The sequence below is a fragment of the Metschnikowia bicuspidata genome, assembly GCF_001664035.1.
Source record: "Metschnikowia bicuspidata var. bicuspidata NRRL YB-4993 chromosome Unknown METBIscaffold_3, whole genome shotgun sequence".
NCBI lineage: Eukaryota > Fungi > Ascomycota > Pichiomycetes > Serinales > Metschnikowiaceae > Metschnikowia > Metschnikowia bicuspidata.
This window is the reverse complement of record NW_017387733.1, coordinates 2,460,120-2,479,016: the sequence shown is the minus strand read 5'-3', so window position 1 is coordinate 2,479,016 and position 18,897 is coordinate 2,460,120. Positions and strand designations below refer to the sequence as shown.

The 18,897-nt window shown below is 44.1% G+C and overlaps 6 protein-coding genes across 6 annotated transcripts; 3 read left to right on the top strand and 3 right to left on the bottom strand.

Annotated features, from left to right (window-relative positions):
• Positions 1-163: 163 nt before the first annotated feature.
• Positions 164-1,493, bottom strand: METBIDRAFT_32189 (uncharacterized protein). The gene has a single exon (XM_018855999.1). The coding sequence runs from the start codon at positions 1,371-1,373 to the stop codon at positions 360-362; it is 1,014 nt and encodes a 337-aa protein (XP_018712231.1). The 5' UTR covers positions 1,374-1,493; the 3' UTR covers positions 164-359.
• A 1,175-nt stretch (positions 1,494-2,668) lies between these two features.
• Positions 2,669-3,796, top strand: SMM1 (Smm1p; the record flags this gene model as incomplete). Its single annotated transcript, XM_018857395.1, has 1 exon — positions 2,669-3,796. One exon carries the CDS (start codon positions 2,669-2,671, stop codon positions 3,794-3,796), a length of 1,128 nt encoding a protein of 375 aa, XP_018712230.1.
• A 127-nt stretch (positions 3,797-3,923) lies between these two features.
• TIM23 (protein transporter) lies at positions 3,924-4,550 on the bottom strand (the record flags this gene model as incomplete). Its single annotated transcript, XM_018857334.1, has 1 exon — positions 3,924-4,550. One exon carries the CDS (start codon positions 4,548-4,550, stop codon positions 3,924-3,926), a length of 627 nt encoding a protein of 208 aa, XP_018712229.1.
• Positions 4,551-5,457: 907 nt separating this feature from the next.
• Positions 5,458-7,101, bottom strand: HGT13 (Hgt13p; the record flags this gene model as incomplete). Its single annotated transcript, XM_018854190.1, has 1 exon — positions 5,458-7,101. One exon carries the CDS (start codon positions 7,099-7,101, stop codon positions 5,458-5,460), a length of 1,644 nt encoding a protein of 547 aa, XP_018712228.1.
• Positions 7,102-10,632: 3,531 nt separating this feature from the next.
• ACC1 (acetyl-CoA carboxylase) lies at positions 10,633-17,277 on the top strand (the record flags this gene model as incomplete). The annotated part of the gene is made up of 1 exon (XM_018857493.1): positions 10,633-17,277. The coding sequence occupies one exon, from the start codon at positions 10,633-10,635 to the stop codon at positions 17,275-17,277; it is 6,645 nt and encodes a 2,214-aa protein (XP_018712227.1).
• Positions 17,278-17,544: 267 nt separating this feature from the next.
• On the top strand, positions 17,545-18,738 carry METBIDRAFT_78613 (S8 family peptidase; the record flags this gene model as incomplete). The annotated part of the gene is made up of 1 exon (XM_018858905.1): positions 17,545-18,738. The coding sequence occupies one exon, from the start codon at positions 17,545-17,547 to the stop codon at positions 18,736-18,738; it is 1,194 nt and encodes a 397-aa protein (XP_018712226.1).
• Positions 18,739-18,897: the final 159 nt, after the last annotated feature.

Sequence of the window (18,897 nt, the reverse complement as noted above, 5' to 3'; positions counted from 1 at the left end):
AGGAAAGCTCTTGGGGCAAGATACGTATCAAAGTCTAAACGGCTAGCCTCAAGTAAATTTCAACAAAACTACCAGAATGCACCACAAGATCAGGCGAAACTTCAAAGGAATAAACTCAACGAGCAACCGCCACCATAGAGGTGTCTACACACATGCAAAACAAAACCAATAGATAAAAGAATATAAACCAAATAGCGTAATGGATCTCCAGCAGAAAGTCTGACTTTGCTGGAGGTGCAAAATTACAACGAAGAAAAATTAAACAAATAAATCACAGTGACCTTCCAAACCAGGCTGCACAAAATAAACCGTAGATAGAACTGAATGAAAGTTTGAAGTCTTCAGAAAGTGAGCACGACTCAAAGGTGCTTTTCGAAGTGTTTATCATCCAACCACCCGGCCTTTTCGAAAGCTGCAAAGAGTCTGCTGGCCTTGTTCACATCAATTCTACAAGCCTTCTGGGCGTCCGTTCTTCTGAAGGGCATGTTGTTGCGCAAACGGTTGACCTTTTCGTAAAAGAATCGTCTCTTGGAATCAAGGAAAACATTGCAACGTAATCTCAACGTAGATGCCAATACGACCTCTGCGGGATGTAGCTTGTCCAAGTTTGGATCATTGCGTAGGTCCATGGGCTGGCCCTTCCACTCAATTTTAAGAGCGCGGGTATTGCCTTTGGGCAAAGTTGCATGGGCGTCAGGAGAATAATCTGGAATGGACTCATCAATCAACGCGGCTTGCTGAGCTGCCAAAGGCGAACCGGCATACGATGCCTCTTTTCTTACTTTGCGCTTTTTTTGCGGTGGCGAAGAATGCACATCAGCGTCAACTTCTTTTGTGAGGACTTCAGCATGACTCTCTTTGGCATGTTTCCGAGTTCTGACCCCTATGGAGTCTGATTCTGAGTCTGAGCTAGTAGGCTGCGCTACTCTCTTTCTTCTCTCAACTCTTCTCTCGGAAAGTCGCAGAACGTGCAGGTACACCACACGAGGCGCCTCAAAAGAATATTGGCTCAAGAAATCAAGCTGTCTCTGTTTGTACCGAGAGTCTAGTTTTGTCCATGGATCTACAGTCATGGAATAACTCTTGAAGTTTTCAATCTTGAATGGATTGTTGCTCGCAAGATAGTGTTCGGTATCAGAAGCCGCATCTATATCGTCATTCGCATCATGCGAAGAGCTTTCTCTTTGATAAGGCGATAATGGTGGCGATATGATTTTATGGGTGGAGCTGAAATCAGACGAGAGAGTGTTTGAAATCGCCGAATTTTGTATTGACTTCAAGCTTGAACGTTTGTCATCTTGATTATTCACAGGCGTAAGGCAGCCATCTCGCTGCCCAAAAGTTCTTGAGATGGGCTGGTATAACAATGTCATTGAGGGCTAACTTAAGCAAGCACAAGAGTTTTGAGATGGGAATTGTAATGTGGAACTTCGAAATTAGGAACGATTGATGAAACAGCAAGAAGACCCAAGGAAGAAATGGTGGTCTATGGATCACATATATAAGAGGGAGGAAAAAAAGAAAAAAAAAAAAAACACAAAAATGTTGCATATTTTTACTATGTAAGAATTATGAATTTCTTTTTTTCCTGCACGCATCCTATCTTTTTTCAACGGCCAGACTGAAAAGAAGCATACGACAATCTTAACAGAAATCTCTTTCGAGGCCCTGCTGCAACAGCCCTTCATTGAAATGAACACTTGGGGAACGAACTTGCCCTTTCGGAGGACGAGGCATCTGGAAAGGAGACGATTTGTTGTCTCGCGTCTCATCACTACAGGTGCATTGGCTGTGACCTCTGCATAAGTCAAATGTTAATGCGCGCCCGATGATGATTGTGCAGGATACTCCATACTCCTGATCATAAATGTTCTCCAGAATAAATTCGTATATACTTGTTAGAACTTTTGAGCTAAGCATTTTTATTAACAGCTTAAGCTAAATTAATTGCAATTGAGCTGGAAAGCATTTCAGAATCAACTCAATTGACTGCCAATGGCTGGATATTGATTATGTGAACAAGATGTACCGGCCCCCTCGCTAATCTGCAGATCGTCCTGTTTCTCGAACAGTCATCACGCAGATAAAAAGGTTGCGCTCATTTCTTTTTTTCGCCAAGGTTTAATTACGTAAATGCATCACACGCCACTAGCAGACACGGTCACGTGTGAGGCTCATTCCGAGTCATTTCGTTTGAGATTGGCCAATGATAATAAACAAAAATTGATAATGAGCTTTCTTCATTGGTCTTAAGCATGTGGAGATGTCATCATTTAGAAATATCTAGAAATATGAAAAATCTTGCTGTAGACGCTGAGTCAAGAGGATGCGCAAAAAGATGAGGTTGTCTGTTCCAGATCACTATCGCCAATTCCGGTAGCGAATTTATGAAGCTAAACTACGCGAATGACAACAACAATGCATCCACACTTGATGTAACAGGATTTCTGAACTTTAGAGTCAAGTACTGAAGGCTATACTCTTCAAGTAATAAAGGCATGAATGATAAATTCGAAAGCGTGACCTGCTTATGTTACGAGCACATGATAACCATCACGTGATGTGAGATGGCATCTCGGATTAAGTTCCGCGTGGATTTACTCTTACATCACACATGAAGATTATAGCAAGTCTTTGTTCAAGTTGGAAGTCATCTTCGCCCAAGAAAATGGTAACATATGCAAATAAACTTTGTCTTGCTCCTATGGTGCGCAGTGGGGAGTTACCAATGAGGTTAATGGCTCTCAAATATGGGGCTGACCTCGTGTGGTCACCTGAGATCATTGATAAAAAAATCATGTCTTGCATCCGTGTGGAGAATAAAGATCTCGGTGCCATTGACTTTTTCGAGCTGGGAAAAGACAACCTGCGTAACTCGTTAGTATTCCGTACAAAAAGAAGTCTTGAAAAGGGAAAATTGATTTTTCAGCTTGGCTCCGCTGACCCACAACTAGCGGTGGCTGGAGCGGAGAAAGTGATAAAAGATGTCGATGGTATAGATTTGAACTGTGGATGCCCAAAACCGTTTTCGACACACTCAGGTATGGGAGCAGCTCTTTTGTCAACACCAGATCTTTTGGTGCTGATCCTACTGAACTTGGTGAAGGAAATAGGTCATCCAAATGGGAAACCTATCAGTGCAAAAATCAGACTTCTAAATTCTTCCGACGCGCAGCCAACATTGGATTTGGTTGAAAGAATTTGCAAGACGGGAATATCAAATTTGACTGTTCACTGCAGAACTAGGGAAATGAGAAACCGGGATGCGCCCATCAGAAACTTTGTGAATGAGATTCATGAAGTGACCAAGAAGCATAATGTCTCTTTAATAATTAATGGCGCCTTTAGGTGCAAACTGGAATTCAAACAATTTCAAAAGTTCATGGGAAACTATGAAATTGGGGGCATGATGGCAGAGGCAGCCGAGTCAAATCCAACCGTGTTCTGTGACCGTCCATTACCATGGAGAGACGTTATTCCTGAGTTTATCCAATTTTGCATCTCCTGTGACAACCACCCAAGCAACACAAAATACATCTTGCTTAACCAGCTACCGGGAAAATCGAGACTTTACCAAGCGTTCTGCAAAATCAAGAAAAACGACGAGTTTTTGAAGCTTGCAAACACTATTGGCGAGGAGGGAGACAAAGTCTTTATCCGTATCCGGCAAAAGGATAAGCAATACACGGCGGAAGAACTCGTGTTTGGGCAAGAAGAGACTAATCCATTGAAGCGGGCTGCAGAAAATGGTGCTACCGAAGCCCTGGAGAAAAAGCAGCGCACAGTATGTGCTTGATAGAGCAGAAAATCTACCAGAGCAATTCACCATCAGCATGTATTTTTAAATCCTCTGGCAGATGTTGTAGAGAGTATATACAGTTGGGATATAAAAATACAAAGGGTACCCAAAATCAGCCATGCAATTAAGAAAGGAAACGTTTCAAGCCACACCAGGCACCGGCACCAGCGGTCATGATGGCCGTCGAGTAGGCCATTGGCTTAACGCCCGCAGAGCTTCTAAATAAGGCACCGGTCAAGGCACCAGCAGCAAGCGAGTTCACGTCATCGTGCTTGCCTCTGAAATTATCGATTGTGGAGTCAATGATGTTGTAAATCAAAGCAAGTACACCGCACGAGTTACCCATGAAAGGTCCTCTTTTGGTGATGTTGTTCAATACGGTGTTGAGCTTCAACTTGGCCGTGGAGTTGGCAGGCAAGTTGCTCAAACCCTCTTGCATTCCGTAGGCGCCACCAACACCCAAACCGAGCAAATACAAGGAACCAGTACCGTAACACAAGTTGTCTCTCCAGTTTCTGGCAGCAATTATACTGGAGCCATTTTCCAAATCAGTCAACTGGTCGTCCTCCAAATCCAAGTATTCGATACCCTTGTCCAAACCGGCCAAAGGGTGCAACTTGCTGGAGTCTAATACGCCTGGTGCCAGTATGATGGTGGAGACGTCGGACACCAGCGCAGGGTCAAACCCTAAGCTTTGATCGACGTTGTTTTGCGTCTGGTCCTTAGATTTTCCTCCAAACAACCACGACATTTCTATGCTTTTTTCACGTAATGCAAAGTGTACTGCAAGTCAGATTGCAAAGGTGACTATTTTTTCACTTGATTTTTTTCCCGGCCTGTTCGCGCAGTAGGTGCACTATGAGTCGGAGGCAAAGAGCTCCCGATTCAAAAGAGCACTACTGTTCAAAAAGGCGTCATGAATTAAAGCACCTCATGACACCATTTTTTTGATGGGCTTGGCTTGTGTTTCGTGCTTTCCGAAAACATCCGGCAAAAATTCCATTACTAGAATCATGATTCATCCCATGAGCTGGGTTACCCGATCGTGCTTGTGTGCACCTCGCCACCAATATAGCACTCAACGAGTTGAGCGTCGCGGCACCAGGCTGCGCTACATCTCGTTGAAACCGAACATTCATCAATTTCTGAGTGGTATACTTTTATTTGTTTAAGATATTTGGGAGGAAAATTGAGTTTGGACTATGGAGTAATTTACTTCTCAGGTGAGTCTAAACACTTAATTATATCCGCATAAGAATGACGATGTTTTTTGAACGACTTCTGCTCATTACCCTCCATCTAATAAGCCCAGTTCGGACATTAGTTAATTGTCATTATATGAGCACACGGATGTGTACTTGAAATCTAACTGGACCGATGCAGACAAAAAAAGCACTGGCTGGAACACTTTAACTTCGTTTGCCGAAAGACAACGTCACATTTTCAGAGTTCCTGAATTTTTGCAGACTGCTCATGTGATCAAACGTGTACCTTTAGTGCGGACGTATCGGGAGTATACTTACTAGCATCAAGGACTGAAATTGTTGAAATGAAAACATAAAGAGCTTTGTCTCTAGGCAATTGTTTTCAAGATACATAGGAGGAAATAATACCGCTAATTTGTTCGTTTGCATTCTTTGTTGCTGTCTGCAAATTAATTAATAGTACGACTTTGGCGGCGTCTCAGAAGCAAACAAGGAACCTTCAACTATCTCCTCGTGCATAATAGAAGCTTTGTACTGTTCGAAATCTTCGGAATCATCTTTATGAGCGAAGGGCATTTCTTTGGCAATTCTCACTGACATCCATGGTTTGTCAACTGGCGTTTTTGCGAATATCATGTCCATTTCCTCCAAAGTCCGACCCTTTGTCTCAGGATACAAAAGAAACACAACAGGTACCATCAAGAAGTTGATGGCAGCAAAGATGAGGTACGTGTAGTGACGAATGTTACTGAAACACACTGGGGTTATCATGACAACCATAAAATTGAAACTCCAATTGCAAGCAGTGGAAACGGCTGTAGTGGGAGCTCTAACTTCAAGTGACGAGATTTCGGGTGGGTACAACCAAGTGAGTGATAAATATGAAACGGCAAAGATACTGTTGAAAACAAACAACAAGACTGCCGCTCCATATGAGCCGCCATCATGGCCTTGCTCCGACATCTCCATACTGACGTACAAAAATAACATTGTCAAAAACTGGCCAACGGCACCCCAAATAAAGAGAGGTCTTCGCCCGACTTTCTCAATTATAAAAATTGGAATGAGAGATGCTAAGAAATATTCCGTTCCGTTACATGCGGCAACGATTCTAGCGTTGAAAGGGCTCAACCCAATGTACGACTCATAGATCGTTCCAGCATAGTAGGTGATCAAGTTGATCCCGCAAATTTGCTGCATAACTTGAGCCCAGCCAGCCAAGTTGACTCTCTGAAAATGTCTGAGCCTGCCCTGCTTGAGCATCAACCAAGCACTGTGACTTGTGCTTTTCTCCATACTGAGACTGATCTTGATTTCTTCCATTTGTTGTGATACAAGAGAGTGGTCACGGGGAAGGTCATATAGAGCTGCGAAAACTGTTCTGGCTTCGTCGTCTCTGTGTTTGGCCATGAGCCATCTTGGAGATTCAGGTAACCTGAAGATAAAAAATATGATAATAATGGGAAAAACACACTGAAAGGCTATGGGAAATCTGAAAGAGATCTCACCCAAATCTTCAGTGAAATAGAATGCAAAGTCAATCCAATAAGACACACAGATTCCGAATGTGATCAAACACCCTTGTATACAAAGAGTTTTACCTCTGCTCAGAGCTTTAGAGCACTCGGCAGCATACAATGGCACTGTGGAGGTGAGGAATCCATTACCAACACCTGAAATGACACGAGACACTGCTAAAAAGGCAACATCCGTGGAACCAGCCTGGAGAGCTCCACCAACAATCATAATAATAGAACCGATGAAGATTACTTTCAACCGGCCGAGCGCATCACCGAAATAGATTGTAGACAAGGCTCCAAGTAAACATCCGATTTCGTATATTGCAATTACAGCTCCCTGAAGGGTAGCCGCGTCTTTATGAAGAGTTGTATCAATTTGCGTGTATGTCTCATTAAATGGTTTAAGAGTGAGGAGCGAGCCCATCACGCCTTGATCATAGCCAAATAAAAGGAATCCAACACCGCAAATTATAGTTATAAGTCTTCCAAGGGCTGTACCTCTTGTTCCCAAAAAAGACGGAATCGACAGGTCTTGGTCAGACGTTTGGGAAGTGCTTGTAGATTTAGATAGAGTCATGGTATGGAGAATGATACATCAAAACGAGCATGTAAGCCGGATATTTCCATTTATTTAAGGAGCCTCGGCTCGTACAAGTGTACAGCACTGGCATATTTCCGGACCCCCACCCTGTCTGGGTTACCCCATGAATCCATAGTCAATTTGCAGTTTTAAAACCAAGTCTTACCCCAGAAATACCTTCTTATATGCACTCAATCCTACATGTCTCGCGCTGCCAGCGCGCCGAACCATTTCAGGTCACAGGTGCATATCATCCGGCAGAAACTACTTTCCAATGTCCGCCTGAAATCGAAGTAATTACAGGAAAATCAGAAAACCTTTAGTCCTGATTATTAGTTACTTAATTTTAAATGATCATGAACATAACCGGAAACGGAACTTGTATATACCAATCTTACACTTCAGAAATTGATATCCCGGCAGACCCTGATGACGCATACGGACGGTATATAGTACCAGGTTGCAATTTTGTATTAATGTTGCTTGCTATGAACCCATTATGGAGAATATTGCTATGCCTTGACATTAATGATAGAGTCTTTCTTGAAATATACCAAATAACTTCGGTTTACTCAGTGAAACTTTGGAAAATCCCTGCCTTCATGAGTTGCATGGCCACGTAAATGTGAGATGGCACACCAGTCCGGCTTCAGCAGGGACGTATTAAAAAAGCTGAAAAGGCAATAAACGCAAGAAATCTATGCGGCGTTTTATCTTACTCATTTCACTTCAGGAAAATTGAAAACAACACCCGAAAAAAAAAGACAAATTTGATGGTTTTCACTGAACACAAGAGATTTATACTCACGATTATGGGACTAAAATAGTCCAATCCTGGCGAAACATACCACGTACTATGTATGGTTGGAGGCGTTAACCATATAGTTCTCAAGAAAAAAAAAAACACTGAAAGCTGTATGGTTTAGAAAAATACCCCGCCTTCAAAGTCGCTCATGCAGAATTGTACCGCTTTAGCACACAAGAAAGTAAGTTTAAGCGAGCTACGAGTTCATGTCACTCGTTACCTCGGTCCTCGCAAGACGCATCAGGAATCGCCGCTTTATAGAAGCCAAGGGACTGTATGTTTGAATAAGTCACATATTCACCCATGAATCAAGAGTGAGAAACGCCATTATGACGTGCACCAAGTTTGTCCCCAAGTTCTAGATGTGGTTTATGTTCATCATTAAATGTCTGCGGAAGTAATGTCATTTGACTACTACTGGAACTCAACTTCCGTTAGGAGGACTCACGCGTCAGTTAAAGCAAGGATGTACTGATGTGGAATGATTATGTACCGGAAGATCGATTTCATGGGGATTGCCGGGAAGAACAAAAAGTCGAATGCCCGGGGACTCTGCGAAAGTCTAGGCTGGTGACGTCACTCAAAAAACTCCCAACAGACGCGCGTAGATTTTAATATGCAGATGCCCACGCAGTATTGGTTGTATTGGTTGGCTAGACGGGTTTTTTGGTGAACAACCGGTAAGTGGTGAAGGCTGGGTATCCAAAACTCATCGGACGTCTGAGAACGAGTCTTCGAAAATTGGGTCGAGGAAGTGAGTGAGTGTATGTAAATAATGTAAGCTGGCGTTTTGCGAATATATCAATCTATGAACCTGAGACCCGAGGAATGCACTCAACGAGTTTGCCTAGAGACTCCTCTGCTGAAAGAAGGCTTGGAAGGTCAGCGCCACTAATCACCAGCCACACCACGTGATGAATGTAAAAACCTACAGTTATCGTTTCATTAGGCTAGTGTGATTCACGCTTTTCAACTCAGAGATTTCTATCATAGCCACGGTTTTTCGGGGTAAGGTTTGGACAGACCTCGATTAATGCTGACGTGATCTAGAATTTTGCTATAATGAGCTTAGAAGGTTTATAATACAGTAGGAATATACTCCGAAAAGTTGAGAATAAGATATATAAGATAGTCACGGGTATGAGAGATCCAGACACCACAAGCGTAGAACATTGTTCACAACTTTTTTCCGAAGAAGAAAGGTTGAGTTCGTGCTAAAGCCCAGGTTGTTTTGATGTGTGGTGCCATGAAAATTTAGGTAGCAGTTATTATTGGGGAGTTTCATAAGCTTTTACATTCGCATTTCTCGGAAGAGCACAGCGAGACAAGATTGCAGACAAGAGATCAAAACCATATAGCAAGCCCCAGGCACGGACGATAATATTTAAGTTTCTAGCTTTGAGCTTTCAGCGTGGCCCTTCTGAGCGCATATCTAGGGGCCCCAGAGAGTGCGCGGTTCTCATCGGACTTATTATGGATTAAAAAAAGAAGTAAAGGAGAGCGTCTATAGTCCACGGCATCTTAATTCAATGCAGCTACCACAGCAAGGCATACACAAATAAATCAAGATTTTTACAGGTCACACTTTATTCTGTTTGATAGTGAGCCCCTGAAGTGTGCTTAGTTTTTTTGGGTGCTATTTCCAAGCACAGCTCAAGGAGCGCCTTGATAGGAAGGAAAAAATCGTTACGTCAAGACTCATGCAGAGGGAGTTGGTCGCGACACGCCACACTTTTGGGCCAACTTTTCCAATGTTGGGGCCAAAGTTTGAGGCTCCCACAATAGCGAGTGTATGCAGGCACATCGTCACCTGCCTAGGGCTGCTTCAATATAAGACTTGTAGACCGCTCTCTGCTCCGTGTCCTACAGTGTTTTGGCGAAATCGAATTTGACATCTCAATTAAATCTCGAAAGATCAAAAGACGCGGTTTGAACACCCGAAGAAATATACCAAGAACAACAACAACAACAACAACATCTAATTTCTTTGGTTTTCTTGCTCGTCAATTCTGATCTACACCAACCATATCATTTAGGTATGTATCAACACGAACAACATGAAGTCTCGCAACAGCCGATGAAGAGCTCAATCCCAAAATCCACAACCACGTAATACCCCAGATTTAATGTGTGGTTCACGTTTCTACTTTGTGGAAATGCCTTCTTAGATCCCTTCTTCTCATCTTTCTCACCCAACTCGATGAGACCCTAAAGAAAAAGTGCTTGCAGAAGCATTAAGAAAAATATGAGAAAACGCCCCGCCCAGATTATACTATAGGGCATCAAGGCTTGAAAACTGGCTTTTGTTCTCCGATCAGCCGCCAGCTCCATCGCCCGACAATTTTTCCAGGGCCGACGAAAACCCCCGGAACTTGCGCGTCTTGCCCTCGGTGTCGGGAAAGTCCAAAAAAATGAGCCTCATCAAAAGCTCATAAAATCTCATTCTCAATAAATGGGGCGCACGCAAATCGCTTTCGGTTCTTCATCAGGCACTGTTGCTCCAGAGACGTATGCGTGTCTCGAGCTTCACGCCTAAAAACACATATACTAACTTTAACAGAATCGTGAATCGTGCTATCTTTGTACATACTCGTTTCCTCCCCCATAGTGCCCGTAACAGATTCAACGGTGGATATACCCGGTGCACTAGAAGACTACATTGCGCAGCTTACACCTGACAAGTCTTTTTGAACCCATTCCGAGCTCACAGAACAATTTTCACAATGTCTGAGGAAAACTATTCCGAGCTCCATAAAAGTGTGAATGACCACTTCAAGGGCTTGAACTCCGTCGAGACCGCCGAGCCTTCTGCCGTCACGGACTTCGTCCGAAAGAGCGGTGGCCACACCGTCATCTCCAAAATCTTGATTGCCAACAACGGAATTGCTGCCGTCAAGGAGATCAGATCCGTGAGAAAATGGGCCTACGAATGTTTTGGCGATGAGAGAGCCATACAGTTTACTGTCATGGCCACTCCAGAGGACATGGCTGCGAATGCCGAATACATCCGTATGGCCGACCAATGTGTCGAAGTGCCTGGCGGAACCAACAACAACAACTATGCCAACGTGGAATTGATTGTTGAAATTGCTGAGAGAACCGACGTGCACGCCGTGTGGGCCGGTTGGGGACACGCCTCGGAGAACCCCATTTTGCCCGAAATGTTGGCTAGTTCGCCAAAAAAGATCATTTTTATCGGTCCCCCGGGATCTGCCATGAGATCTTTAGGTGACAAGATTTCTTCGACTATCGTTGCTCAACATGCTGAGGTCCCATGTATTCCATGGTCTGGTACCGGTGTTGACGAAGTCGAGATCGATAAAGAGACAAACTTGGTCTCTGTCTCGGACAGAGTCTACGCCCAGGGTTGCTGCACAGGCCCCGAGGACGGATTGGAGAAGGCCAAGAAGATTGGCTTCCCTGTCATGATCAAGGCATCCGAAGGTGGTGGAGGTAAAGGTATCAGAAAAGTGGACAACGAGAAGGACTTTGCTACTTTGTACAACCAAGCTGCGAACGAGATCCCTGGCTCGCCAATTTTCATCATGAAGTTGGCTGGTGACGCCAGACATTTGGAAGTGCAATTGTTGGCCGACCAGTACGGTACCAATATTTCCTTGTTTGGCAGAGACTGTTCGGTGCAAAGAAGACACCAGAAGATCATCGAAGAGGCCCCAGTTACCATTGCGAACAAAGACACTTTCCACGCAATGGAGAAGGCCGCTGTTAGATTGGGTAAGTTGGTGGGATACGTGTCTGCTGGTACCGTTGAGTATTTGTACTCGCACTCCGAGGACAAATTCTACTTCTTGGAGTTGAACCCAAGATTGCAGGTGGAGCATCCAACTACTGAGATGGTCACCGGCGTTAACTTGCCAGCTGCTCAGTTGCAGATTGCCATGGGTATTCCCATGCACAGAATCAGAGACATCAGATCCATGTACGGCGTTGACCCCCACACTTCCACCCAAATCGACTTTGAGTTCAAGGAGGAGCGTTCTTTGTCTTCTCAACGTCGCCCCACCCCTAAGGGCCACTGTACTGCTTGTCGTATCACTTCTGAGGACCCAGGTGAAGGATTCAAACCATCCGGTGGTAATTTGCACGAGTTGAACTTCAGATCTTCTTCCAATGTTTGGGGTTACTTTTCGGTCAGCAACCAATCTTCTATCCATTCTTTCTCGGACTCTCAATTTGGTCATATTTTTGCCTTTGGTGAGAACCGTCAAGCATCAAGAAAGCACATGGTGGTCGCATTGAAGGAGTTATCTATCCGAGGCGACTTCAGAACTACGGTTGAGTACTTGATCAAGTTGTTGGAGACCCCTGACTTTGAAGACAATACCATTACTACCGGTTGGTTGGATGAGTTGATTTCCAAGAAGTTAACAGCTGAAAGACCAGACCCAATTCTTGCAGTCTTATGTGGCGCTGCCACCAAAGCCCACATCTTGTCAATTGAGGATAAGGTTGAATACACCTCTTCTTTGGAGAGAGGTCAGGTCCCAAGCAAGTCTTTGTTGAGAACGTTGTACCCCATAGAGTTTATCTACGAGGGTCAAAAGTATAAGTTCACAGCCACCAAGTCTTCAAACGAAACTTATACGTTGTTCTTGAATGGTACCAGAGCCGTTGTCGGCATTCGCTCTTTGTCCGACGGTGGTATTTTGTGTTCTATCGACGGAAAGTCTCATGCCATTTACTGGAAGGAAGAGCCATCTGCCACCAGATTGTCTGTTGATGGAAAGACCTGCTTGTTGGAGATCGAAAATGACCCAACTCAGTTGAGAACTCCATCCCCAGGTAAGTTGGTTAAGTACTTGGTTGAAAGTGGCGAGCATGTTGCAGCTGGTCAGCCGTATGCCGAAGTTGAAGTCATGAAGATGTGCATGCCTTTGGTCGCCCAAGAAAATGGTATTGTTCAAACAATCAAACAACCTGGATCGACCGTGAACGCTGGTGACATTTTGGCTATTTTGGCTTTAGACGACCCTTCGAAGGTCAAGCATGCGTTACCTTTTGAGGGCACTTTGCCTGAGTTTGGTGAACCAAGCATTCAAGGAAGCAAGCCAGCTCACAAGTTCAACCAATTTTCTTCTATCTTGGTAAACATTTTGAACGGTTTCGACAACCAGGTTATCATGAACTCGACTCTTAAAAGCATCATTGAGGTATTGAAGGACAAAGACTTGCCATATTCTCAATGGAACTTGTATGCTTCTGCTTTGCATTCGAGATTGCCACCTCAGTTGGATGAGAATTTGTCTACATTGATTGAAAAGTCACAAGCTAGAGGGGCAGAATTCCCAGCCAAGCAAGTGTTGAAACTTCTTGCTAAGGCTGAGAAGGAATCCTCTGATGGTCTTTTCGGCTCTGTGATTGAACCCTTGGTTACTGTGGCCTCTAAGTACACAAGCGGTTTAGTTGAACATGAGTATAAATTCATGGCAGACTTGCTTGAGCAATACTACCAAGTGGAGAGCAACTTCTCAGGTGCCACAAACCGTGAGGAAGATGTCATCTTAAAGCTCAGAGATGCTAATAAATCAGATTTGGACAATGTGTTGTTGCTCGCCTTGTCTCACTCCAAGGTTTCCGCCAAGAACAACCTTATTTTGGCCATTGCTGAGCAATACCAACCAATCTTACAGCAATCTGCTACCATTGCTTCTCCTATAAGAGAAGCCTTGAAGAACATTGTTGACTTGGAGTCCAGAGGTACTGCTAAGGTTGCATTGAAAGCAAGAGAGATCTTGATCCAGTGTTCCTTGCCTTCCATCAAGGAGAGATCTGATCAATTGGAGCACATTTTGAGATCTTCTGTTATGCAAACCGCATACGGTGAAGTTTATGCGAAATACAGCTCTCCTAACTTGGACATCATTCGGGAGGTTGTGGATTCTAAGCATACTGTTTTTGATGTTTTGTCACAGTTTTTGACAAACTCCGATGAATGGGTTGCTATGGCTGCTGCTGAAGTTTATGTCCGTCGTTCCTACAGAGCTTATGCATTGGAAAATATTTCTTACGACTTCCAAGAACAAGAGAAATTACCAATTATCAGCTGGAACTTCCAGTTGGCCTCTGTTTCTCAAGCTTCTGCATCTGCTTTCTCGAAGAAAGACAGCACCAACTCGATGAACAGAGCTGCTTCTGTTTCTGATTTGTCTTACGTGACGGACAATGCTGATAAGAAGAACAGAACCGGTGTCTTGGTCCCAGTCAGACACATTGACGACGTGGAAGACATGCTCCTCGCTGGCTTGGAGAAGTTGCAACCAGCTGACGCAATCAGCTTCAAGGCTGGTGGAAAGCAACCAGAGTATACCAACGTGGTGAATGTTATTATTACAGGCATCGCTGGTGTTGAATCCGAAGATGAGGTTTTGAGCAGAATTCAGGAAATCATCGGCGACTTGAGAGATGAGTTGAAGAATGGTGCTGTTCGTCGTATCACGTTTGTTGTTGCTAACAATGTTGGTGTCTATCCTAAGTACTACACCTTCACTGCGCCAGACTATGTCGAGAACAAGGTGATCAGACACATTGAACCTGCTTTGGCCTTCCAGCTAGAGTTAGCAAGATTGGAGAACTTTGACATTAAACCAATTTTTACCGACAACAGAAACATTCACGTTTATGAGGCGATTGGAAAGAATTCACCTTCTGACAAAAGATTCTTTACTAGAGGCATTATCAGAACTGGTGTGATTAGCGATGACATCAGCATCAAAGAGTACTTAATTGCAGAATCAAATCGCTTGATGTCGGACATTTTGGATGCTATGGAGATTATTGACACTTCGAATTCTGACTTGAACCACATCTTCATTAACTTCTCTACTGTTTTCAATGTTCTTCCTGAGGAAGTTGAGGCTGCTTTCGAGTCATTTTTGGAGAGATTTGGCAGAAGGTTGTGGAGATTGAGAGTTACTGGTGCTGAGATTCGTATCTCATGTATTGATCCAGCCACTGGCCAGCCATTCCCATTGCGTGCGATTATCAATAACGTATCTGGATATGTGGTCAAGTCTGAGTTGTACATGGAAATCAAGAATACCAAAGGCGAATGGGTTTTCAAATCTATCGGTGCCCCAGGTTCTATGCATTTGAGATCTATCGCCACACCTTACCCCGCCAAGGAATCTTTGCAACCTAAGCGCTACAAGGCTCACAATATGGGTACGACCTACGTTTACGATTTCCCTGAGTTGTTCCGCCAGGCCATTACATCCCAGTGGAAGAAACATGCCAAGGATGTCAAGATTCCAAAAGATTTGTTTGTGTCCCATGAATTGATCAATGATGAAAACGGTGGCTTGACACCAGTGGAGAGAGAGCCTGGTTCGAATAAGATCGGTATGGTGGGTTTCAAGGTAACTGCTAAAACTCCTGAATACCCTCGTGGTCGTCAATTCATCATTGTTGCAAATGACATCACTCATAAGATCGGATCTTTCGGCCCAGACGAAGATGAATATTTCAACAAGTGTACCGAGTTGGCTAGAAAATTGGGTATTCCAAGAGTTTACCTTTCGGCTAACTCCGGTGCCAGAATTGGTATTGCTGAAGAATTGCTCCCATATTTCAAGGTGGCTTGGAACGAGGAAGGAAAGCCAGATAAGGGATTTAAGTACTTGTACTTGACTTCAGAAGATCAAGTTGCGCTCGAAAAAGTGAATGCCTCGAAGTCTGTGGTAACGGAGAGAGTTGTCGAAAATGGACAGGAGCGTCATAAGATTGTCTCGATTATTGGTGCCGAAAATGGCTTGGGTGTTGAATGTCTTAAAGGCTCAGGTTTAATCGCTGGTGCGACCTCCAGAGCTTACAAAGACATCTTTACTATAACCTTGGTGACATGCAGATCCGTCGGTATTGGTGCGTACTTAGTGAGATTGGGTCAAAGAGCCATTCAAATTGAAGGCCAACCTATCATCTTAACTGGTGCTCCTGCCATCAACAACGTTTTGGGCAGAGAGGTTTACTCTTCCAACTTGCAATTGGGTGGCACTCAAGTCATGTATAACAACGGTGTTTCTCACATGACTGCTTCTGACGACTTAGCGGGTGTTGAAAAGATCATGGAGTGGATGTCATACATTCCTGCCAAACGCGATAACCCTATTCCAATTTTGAGTTCAGTTGACTCTTGGGACAGAGATATCGACTTCTACCCATCAAAGGACGAGCCTCAAGACGTCAGATGGATGATCACTGGCCGTGAGAATGATGACGGCTCCTTTGAATCTGGTTTATTCGACAAGGACTCCTTCCAAGAAACGTTGTCCGGTTGGGCTAAAGGTGTAGTTGTTGGCAGAGCTCGTCTCGGAGGAATACCTATTGGTGTTATCGGTGTTGAGACTAGAACTGTTGAGAACTTGATCCCGGCTGATCCTGCTAACCCCGACTCAACAGAGCAATTGATTCAAGAGGCTGGTCAAGTTTGGTACCCTAATTCCGCCTTCAAGACTGCTCAGGCTATCAATGACTTCAACCATGGTGAGCAATTGCCATTGATGATTCTTGCGAACTGGAGGGGATTCTCAGGTGGTCAACGTGATATGTACAATGAGGTTCTCAAATATGGTTCCTTCATTGTCGATGCCTTGGTTGACTTTAAGCAACCAATCTTCACATACATTCCTCCACATGGCGAATTGAGAGGTGGTTCTTGGGTAGTTGTTGACCCTACCATCAACCCTGACATGATGGAAATGTATGCTGATATCGACTCTAGGGCCGGTGTCTTGGAACCCGAGGGAATGGTCGGTATCAAGTTCAGACGTGATAAATTGATCTCTGCCATGTCGAGATTGGACTCGCAATACGCTGAATTGAAAGAGAAATTATCCTCTCAATTGAGTTCAGAAGAGCACGCAAAGGTATCTGCTCAATTGGCCGCGCGTGAAGCGGCCTTGTTGCCGATTTACCGCCAGATCTCAGTCCAATTCGCTGACTTGCATGACAGATCCGGTCGTATGTTGGCTAAGGGTGTAATCAGCAAGGAACTTGAATGGAGACATGCTAGAAGATTCTTCTTCTGGCGTTTGCGTCGTCGTTTGAACGAAGAATACTTGTTGAAGAGAATTGCTGAAACTGGTATTTGCAAGAGCAAGTTGGAGAAGGTTGCGAGATTGAAGAGCTGGATGCCAACTGTTGAATACGACGATGATGAGGCTGTTAGCAACTTCATCGAAAGCAACCACGAGAAGTTGCAAGAGAAGATTGAAGAATTGAGTGCAGAGAAGAAGCGCCAGGAATTGCACAACCTTTTGAGCAAGGACAAGTCTATCGCAGCCAGTGCAGTCAAGGACTTTATTCTTAGCTTGCCTGAGGAAGAAAGACCCAAGTTTCTTCAGTCTTTGTAAATGACTGAAGAGAGTGGTGTAAGTTTGAAGAGACAATAACCATGCTGCTCTACTATGTCATATCAGTTTTGTTGTTGTTACTGTTTTGTGACATTGAATGAGTGCTACTGGGAAATGAATTTAATATAGAAATAAATCTTATCATGTTTGCATGTGCGTAAAGCACTTCTGTGGCCTCAACCCGAGAGACGCATAAAAACTAGGTGTTCAAAAGTCTCACTTCTTTTCCACCAAAGGAAATTTTTTTGTCTCCTTGCTTACAAACCAATGAGATTATCCATTACTTTTTTGTACAGTTGCTTTCTAATCGCTACCGTAGCCGCAATAAGTGGCAATCATCTAGTGTTGTTGAAAAAAAGTCAAACGTTGGAGAAGTTCATGAAATATGATTTCACCTTCCCTGTAGCACAAAGGTTTAAAAGATTTATTCACAAGTACTACAAGATTGGTAATTTGGTTGGATTTTCAGGAACGTTTTCCAAGAATGCTTTGGAAAGACTCAGCAGGTGTCCGCTTGTGGCGGAAATTGCAGACGATGTCGAATTCGAGGCATTTTCATTGCTCGAGCAAGATAATGCTCCGGCCCATCTTGTAAAACTATCACAAGAGAATAGAGAAAGGACTGCCAATAGAGCTTATTACTATGACGAAGAAGCACAGGGTGAAAACGTGAACGTTTACATCGTTGACACTGGAATTCAGATCGAGAATGAGGAGTTTGGGAATCGCGCACAACTTGGTAAAGACTTCACAATGGAAGGCGGCGCGGACTTGAATGGTCACGGTACACATGTGGCTGGAATTGTCGGATCGGCCACGTACGGAGTGGCTAAAAAGGTGGATCTTATTGCCGTGAAAACCCTTGACAAGTCAGGTCATGGCTCGCTCAGCAGTATCATGGCTGCCATGGAGTTTGCTGTCAATCATCGCAAAAAATCAGGCAGACCTGGAATTGCCAATCTCAGTCTTGGAGCCATGGCCAACTCGCTTCTCAATCGCGTAATCGATTCGGCTACACAGACAGGGTTGGTGGTGGTAGTGGCCGCAGGGAACCAAAATATAGATGCATGTGAAATGCTGCCTGCCAGCGCCTCCAAGGCAATCACAGTTGGGGCAGTGGACGACACTTCCAGCAATATAGCAGAGTTCTCAAATTGGGGATCCTGTGTGGACATCTTCACCACAGGGGTTGAAATTGCAAGTATTGATGTGGCAAACGCCCGGAGATCACTGAAGCTTTCAGGAACCTCCATGGCCGCACCTATAGTTTCTGGATTAGTTGCTAACTTACTCAGTTCCGGTGTCCGTGTTTGGGAGGTCAAAGATCGGCTTTTAGAGTTGGCTAGTACCGATATGATTAACGAGCACTCGATTTCGGAAAAAACGGGGCTGCCCAATCTCGTGGCATATAATGGGTGCGATCCATCGACACTCACAGACGAAGACTCTGATACAGACTAGAAAAATAGCTTCAGTAAAGAAATAAACTATCATACATCAAAACGCACGATGAAGAGCATAGTAGTCTGGACCTTATTTTTTCTCCCGCTGCGAAGTTTCGCAGCCGGCAGCAAGCGGTTGCAGTATTTTCGCAACCACACTTCGACACTTTGTGACCTT